Source organism: Cariama cristata, unplaced genomic scaffold (genome assembly GCF_000690535.1).
Source record: "Cariama cristata isolate BGI_N322 unplaced genomic scaffold, ASM69053v1 scaffold40586, whole genome shotgun sequence".
NCBI lineage: Eukaryota > Metazoa > Chordata > Aves > Cariamiformes > Cariamidae > Cariama > Cariama cristata.
The window spans coordinates 3,911-11,588 of record NW_009621112.1 but is presented as its reverse complement, the minus strand read 5'-3'; the positions used below and the strand labels follow the sequence as shown (position 1 = coordinate 11,588).

The following is a 7,678-nucleotide window of genomic DNA, read 5'->3' as shown; positions in this document are numbered from 1 at the left end:
TGTCTCATCAACAACGCAAAGGGAATTATTTTTCAAAACCTCTAAAAAACCCACACCAGCACATGGAGGCACATGCACGCAGACACTGACACGGGTGTCAAGCAGCCAGGGCAGGCACCATCTCTTCTCCTCTGTCTTGCCCAGAGGAGAAGAGCTCCAGTGGGTTCCCACACCATGGCGGGGTGAGACTTCTCATGCAAACACCTCTCTTTTCTTCCAGCATCGATGTACACTGAAATACAGCGGGAGCGACCAGACGGTGGGAATATCCTGACTCACCCAGACTACCTAGATGGAAACCCAGACCTCATCAAACCTAAAAAGCTCCTAAATCCTGTCAAAGCCTCAAAGAGCCACCAAGAGCTGCACAGAGAACTACTGATGAACCACAAAAGGTAAGAGGAGGTCGCAGCCTGTCGCTGGAGTGGTCCGAGAGATGCTGAGCCATCGGAGCTCAGCAGCTGAGGCACAAGTGCCAGTGACAGCCTGCCAGCTGGAAGGGCACAATAAATCCCTTCACCTGCAAACAAACACAGTATAAAACTTGCTGTAGCTCTTTCCTCCTTTATCTGACGTGACAGTTTCTTTTAAAACAGAAGTAGAATGAAAAGGCCCCTGCTCTGCCATCCTGAAGCATCGGCTAGCACTTTTCAAAGCTACTTGCTGTTTCCACCCACCTCGAGCCACAAGTGCCAGAAGATGCGAGGCATCCCTACAGTCCCTTTCTTGGTGTCCCACGCATATTTTCTCCCTGGTCCTGTTTTTTTCTCTCTCCATCACTGATTTGCCAAGTCCCCAGCAACGTACAGCATTCCTGTGTGTTTTAAGGTCAACCCAGGGGCAGTAAGAGGTGCAGGCTGGATGAAGCCATTGAAAGCTCGAAGAGCACCAAGGTGAGATCATCTGTACAAGGAGAAGGCTCTGTCTCCCTAAAAATCAAATGGGTAAAGATAGGCTAGAATTCACATTCCTGAATTCCTATCCCATCACCCCAATTTAACTCTTTGGGGGTACAGATACAACATCAGGAAAATGACACGAGTGACTGAGAACCTGTAACTGCATCATTCCTTTGCAGCAACTGTCTGAACATCAGTATAATAAAAGCATATTCAGTCCAGAGGCTTTTAAGCACAGCAAGAAATCTGCTGGCTTTATATTGACATTTTCTGAACACCCTGAAATACACCGACACAATAGTACTTTGGCTGTCTAATTAAAAGGAGCACAGCCTCTGTTCAAAAGGACTACAGTCATCAGGAGAACCAGGCACATCTATTAATTCAGCAAACAATCAAGCCTGCCAGAGGGGTGCATTAATCAATACTGGCACTGGCTGGGCTTGGGTTTGATTTGATTTTCCCAGAATCAGAAGAATTACAGGAACCATACCCAAGCCATTCTCCGGCATCAAGGCAGAGGTAACTATACCAGCCATATATTTTTGAAACTCCCTGGCTTGAGAGTGACCATATGCTGCCTGGTGATACTGCCCAGTTTAAAGGCTCACCCACCAGCATTGGCTTTGCTCTTACAGAACGTTATTCCAGTCTAACCATAATGGAACAAAGAATCAAGAAATCTCTGCGACGGAGGTAGTAGAGACAAACAGAGGCAGATGGGGTACAGACCCCAGGGCATCAGACTGAGCTGAACTTCAAATTGGCAAACAAAAAGTCATCACTTTGTATTCTAGTTCTGTGCCTGCCACCATGTTACATCCACATGTGCCATCAGATACCGGCAGGAGGCAGCTCCACTGCAGCCGTCCTGCATCTCCTGACCCCTCTCCTTATAGTCCTGTACATCTCACACATCAGTTTAAACCTGCTTTGGCTCTAGCCTCCCAAATACGTGAAACAAATCCTACTGCAAACACCATTGCTGGTTTCTTGTCACTCTTGAATCCACCAGTTTTGCTTCCTGCTACGTGTTACTATAGAGGGAGAGGGGAGAGAGAAGGATCTACGACTTGCTCCTGTTTCTGCTTTGCTGTTTTTACCCCTTAAGCAGCAGGGAGAAGCAACTCAAATCAGCAGCTTGTGCAACAAAACCCTTATCTTAGTCAACACCTCTGGGTACTAACAACACAGGCTGATTAAATCAAAGAGTAGTAACGAATCCGTAGGCAACATTGCAAGCTGTGTCCCCAGCAAGCCAAGGCAGGTTTGCCTTCTCTCAAGCCTTGGGAAAAGCATTTCTGCAGTATCCAAGTTCTTCCTGCCTTGAAAAACCATCATGAAAGCTCTGGGGCCAATGCTACGCTACCTTCACTGATGTTGCCATGAACTTTGTCCTGTCATAAAACAAAAAAAGAAATCACAATAGGAAGCATCGTTAAACGTGGCACTGGAAGATGCAAGCACTGGTCCCCAGCCATGTTGTGACAGTGCAGAGGTTTGCTGCATCTGGGGAGCGCTTCCCTCTCCTGCCTGCCAGTTCAGTTTCTCATGATGTGAGATACCACCTCAGTGCCTGCCACCTTGCCAAAAAAGCTCCATAGTCCACAGGGTTTGATGTTTCTGCTTTCAAACAACCTTAGCAGAAACCAGCCAGCCTTTGGTCAACAGAAACCTCTGGGTGCTGAGAAGGAGCTTTGCATTAATCGCTCACCCCAACGCACTGTGCCCTAGGCAGGCCCTTAGCACAGACATGGGGAGGTCCCGTCCTCGCCTCAAAACAGACCTTCACCCACAGGAACACCGAACACCCTACATTTTGCAATGGGACTTGTAAATACTCTCAGCCCACTCATTTAAACGAGCGTTAAACCCAGCCCACAGAAGTGGTCAGGCCCCACTCCTTCCCCGTGTGTGACAGCTACAAGGTCTTCAACTCCTTCTCCTCAAAAATACAGCTTCAGCCAACTACTTCTAGTCCTGTATTGTCTTGCAAGATTACTTACGTTCCAGCTGCTGTTGCAGAAGATAGCCTGCATAAATGTGGCCTTGACCACTTCTTAATAATCTGTTCTTCAGCAACATGAAACTCTGTGCAGCTGCAATAAAGTCTCCCCTAAATTCAGCAAATATTTGACTTCCCAGCAGCTTCAGGTTTTGTGTCTCCCTGGCTCGGGCTCAGCGGGGCAGGGAGTCACTGCTTTTAGTGATTTAAGCCAAGAAGCTGATGGATTTTATGAAGGATTTTATGATGGATTTTATGAATGTTCCACATTCACCCACAGCCCTACACATCTGTAACTACTCCCATGCTTCCAGCGGGGCAGAAGCTGGTGGGAAGGTGACCAGTGTCAGCTGCAGGAGGTAAATCTTAGTGTCTAAATTCAGGCATGGCAATATTCAAAGTGTCAGTTTCTGAAATTTGTTTGGAGAACTTCTTCCAGCTCTTTACCATGTATTTACACTTTTCCTGCACGTCCTTGCCATGTCTCCTTTCCCGTGATCCCACCGCTCACAGAACAGGGCTTGGAGCAGCCCCGCTTCACCTGAGATGCTTCGAGCGGCTGAAGGGGAGCCAGGTACCTGCTCCATCGGGAAACACTCTGGCTTCCAGGAGAAAAGGACACTTCATTTTGGCCTCTGGACCCAAACTTTCCATGTCAACAGGGGGGTCACTAGCCCTCAGCTCTGAACCAAAGCTGGGATGCAACTGGGAGGAAAGGCACTGCCAGGACAATTATTGCAGATCAATGACTACCCCTGCTGGCGGAAAAAAAATCGTCGTTATTTAAAATGCCCTCAACGCAGCTGAACCTTTCACTGACATAATTAAAACTAGTAAGAGCAGGAGCCAACAGAAGGGCCCATTTCCACACCCGACCCAGAAAGCTGGAGCACCTCAACGTGATGGGATTAGCACAACTTCCCGCACCACAAGCCCGCCAACGCTGTGCCCACCCGCGGCAGGCAGCCTAAGGCACCGTCCCAGCAGTAAGGTAACACCTTCAAAGCCTTGCGGATGGATTTGTGGACCAGGACTGGTTTGTGGACCAGGTTTCCCACATTTCTAATTAGGACCGAGAAGAGTTTTGGGGTTGCCAGGCTGGCAGTGGTTACACCCCAGGGTGTAGGTGCTCTGACCCTGATTTATCTGGTTTTTACCCACAGAGGTTTGGGCATGGAGAGCAAGCCAGAGCTGCAGCGGGTGCTCGAGCACCGACGGCGAAACCAGCTCATCAGACAGAAGAAGGAAGAGGAAGAGGCAAAGAAATTGCAGTCTCCTTTTGAAAAAGAGCTACAAAAGAGGCACCAGAGGCTGGATCAGGTAGAACTGAGTTTTCAGCCGTCCCTGGGTTATCCTAACCACCCCGCTCGAGGCACAGACCTCAGGGGAGATGGGTGGGCTGAGGCTCAACCCCAGGTATAGCATTGCTACCCCTCCATAAAACAGGAGCCACAGCACATCCTTCGCTGCTGCCCCATGCAGCTGCACCACCCTCATCCTCACAGTGGGCTCCACCTCACTTGTACCACCTTGCCCAGGGACCCCCCCCAAGCACCATTGGCCCTGGGTCTCCTCTGGGTCCCACGTGGTGTCCTTGGCATGTGCTTTCCAGTTCAAAGCACCCCAAATAGCAGGGGGGGGGCTGTTGCAGCACCCACCACAGGGGTGCTCAGGACCCTGGGGTGCGGGATGAGAGGCTGCAGAAGTGCTGGAAAGTGCAAACACTGCTGCAATCACACCCAAGCTGCTTTTGGGAGCAGTTCCTGGCATGTACCCTGGCCAAAAATATGCCTGGGAAAAGCAATATTCAGCACGGGTGCTTGTCGGCAGCACAGCCATGCCCCAGGTGCTCTGCGCCTGCCCTCTTACCCAAACCAGTGCAAGCAGCAAGCAAGCTTGTTGCCACTGAAAATAAAGTCATTCCCTGTCCTACTTGCCAGTATTTACACTGTAAATGCATGAAACTAGTTTATTTAATTAATGACACAACAGCTCCCTTGCAATAACATCAGCCAAGCCGAGATCACTTGAAAATCGAAGCTCTCGGCGAAGAACCAGGAATATGAAACAAGGTGGTTTAGGGACAGATCCATAAAGATTTCACAGATAAATGTGATGCAGTACAACAACTTACCCTCCCTTAAACAATAACCTAATGCTGAGAGCTTTTCCCAGGCTCACAGGCCTCCTTTGCTGGGAAGGATTCAAACCTCCTCCATCCCAAGTCCTTTAGTACACACAGATAACAGTGACTCTTCTTTCTTACAGTTGGAGAAAGAGCAGGAGAAGCAGGAAGACCATGCACCAGAATTCATTAAAGTCAAGGAAAACTTGAGAAGAACATCGACAGTGACTGGGGACGAGAAAACAGCGTAGCTTCTGCCAGAACTCAATGGGGATCCTACCAAGGCCAGCGCTAACACAGACACGCTGACATCTCTGTACATGCTGGACATTCATGGCTGCATCATTGGGGCTACTTACGGTTATTAACGCTTGCTCCAGTAGAAGGCACAAAAAAGGTTTTCCCAGCCCAGGAAGGTATCACTGTGGGAAAGGTGCAGTATTCACCGAAGAAGTACTCACATGAGGAGATGCAGAGAGAAATGATGTTATTTTCCCCCCAGATTGTGGGTGCACGCTAACCTCCAGCTAACTCTTGGTTAACCCTAGAGACACAGTGACTGTTTAAGCCAGGGGAGTCTGTGGAGGCATGGTTTGGGGGACACCTGCTTCTTCCTAGAGGCAGGCTCGCCAGGCATAGCATGACCAGAGAGCAGCCGCAGCTCTGGAAAACCTCCTGGAAACCTGGCATGGTAAATAAAAGGGACAATCTGCGCATTACTGAGAACAGCCCAGGTGACCGTAATGGCTTTCCCAAGGGTCACTGGTATTGCACAAGTGCATGAGCCAAGCCTGGCCGAGGCTGTGTCCCATCAGGAAACCCGTACGATTAGAAAAATCACCCTCTGTGCCCATACCAATGCAGCACAGGTAAGTGCAACTGTTCTTCACGAGCACCTTTAAACTGCATTTCAAACCTGTTTGAAAATAGCTATTTAGGCAGTTGAATGCTAGGGCAGAAAACACATTGGACTGTACTGTCAGTGCCCTAAATGGGAGGCAAACGCTCTGTGCAGAAAGCAAAGGCTGGGTGTTTTCAGCATGGGTGTTCATGGAAGCGTGCAGGGACCAGGCAGCAGATCCCTGTGGATGTAGCAGACAGACAAACTGCTTCTTGCCCCTGGACTACTGAGCTTCAGCCCCTCACCCAGCAGCTGGACATGTGCTATCATAGGGACCCACAAAAAATGTCCTGTGATTGAGAGGTGGTGATACGGTAACGTCATCCTGGCGTCAGGCCACTATCCTGTTAACTGCCCTGCATGCAGCTGGAATCTGCAGGCACCAGGGGCTACAGGGCATGTAGGTAGTGATGCAAAACTATCCGTCAGTGCTTCTCATCCCCTTTTCCAGAGGTGAGAGCTGCCTCATTTCAGTTGCCACCTTGCAAAGCTAAAAATCTTCTTGCTGCCAGTATAGCAAAGCTGAGACATATAGTGCATTTGCACCACGTACGGACAGAGCCTACCACATTTATGGGGCACCCATGCCCTGAGGTGTTTGCATCTAGAGCTAAAATTGAGCCTTCAGGAATATCTCAGCTTCTTGCTTCTCACATCAGCCCTGATACAAAGCCTAAACAGCATAACTCACTGACCGTCTTTGAACACTGGCTCTTGAATGGCAAGCCTCAATGGACCTAGTCAGCAGGGAAGGTAATACGTGGTTAAACAATATCTACTATCCACATCTTCAGTGGATCCATATGTAAATTAAGGGAAACTGGGCATTTATCATGTATTTATTAAAAAGTTGCTAATCCATCCCCTCGTCTGCCTGGTCCAGTGGGGTGTTGCATTTCAGAGGGCTGTTGCTCGACTGGGCAGTTTGAGTAAAACACCTGAGCCACATCATGTGTCAAGAGCAGCGATACAGGTATGGGGCTTCCACAACAGATTGGACTATAAAAGCCCTTAACTCGGTTTCAGTCCTTGAGAGCTCCATCTCACAGCACTGCTTCTGTGGTCGTTTTTAAGCCCCTTGCCCATCATGCTTATTCAAAATGACTTTTTATTTCAGAAATCCAGTGCATACAGTCACTATGGGTCAAACAATATTTGAACAGAGATTTTATGCCCTTTCCAACTGGTAAGCTTTTCATGTAGGTTATGAGTACAACCATGAGAAAGAAGCAGCATTGACCATTTTTTCATGGAGGGAAAAAAAAACCACAACAAATTTCTCCAAGAAAAAAAGGTGTTGCTAAGGATGCTTGTACACAGCTGTAAAGAATGCTGTATGATACTCCATAGATAACATCGGTTTACATAACAAGCCAGAATTACTGTGCTGGGGTTTTGTGAGGGGTTATGGCACAGATTAAGTAACCTTGATCAAAGAGCTCAAAAAAATTCAGCAAATTAATTTGTAATTTCACCACAGATGGAAATGCACTCCAGGAGAGGCAATCTGTCGCTCCATATGCACCAGTGAAATCAGTGTTATCAGCTCACCCAGGCTGGGACGGGGGCATTTATGCAAGTCCTTGGGTGAGGGCCATCCAGTAAGGTCGGGGTAAGCCGAGTGTTCAGATCAGCAACGAAAAGGTTGAAAATATTTTTGCTGCGGTTTTCTTGAGTATGCAAATATTATCTGGGGGAAAAAAAAAAAAAAAAAAGAAAACCAAGGGGGCTCCCTTCAATGGGGGGTC

At 48.4% G+C, this 7,678-nt stretch overlaps 1 protein-coding gene across 1 annotated transcript; it reads left to right on the top strand.

The window, feature by feature from the left end:
• The first annotated feature begins 225 nt into the window (after positions 1–225).
• On the top strand, positions 226–5,280 carry FAM107A (family with sequence similarity 107, member A). The gene is made up of 3 exons (XM_009701840.1): positions 226–395; positions 4,068–4,224; positions 5,173–5,280. The coding sequence occupies exons 1-3, from the start codon at positions 226–228 to the stop codon at positions 5,278–5,280; spliced, it is 435 nt and encodes a 144-aa protein (XP_009700142.1).
• The last annotated feature ends 2,398 nt before the right edge of the window (positions 5,281–7,678 follow it).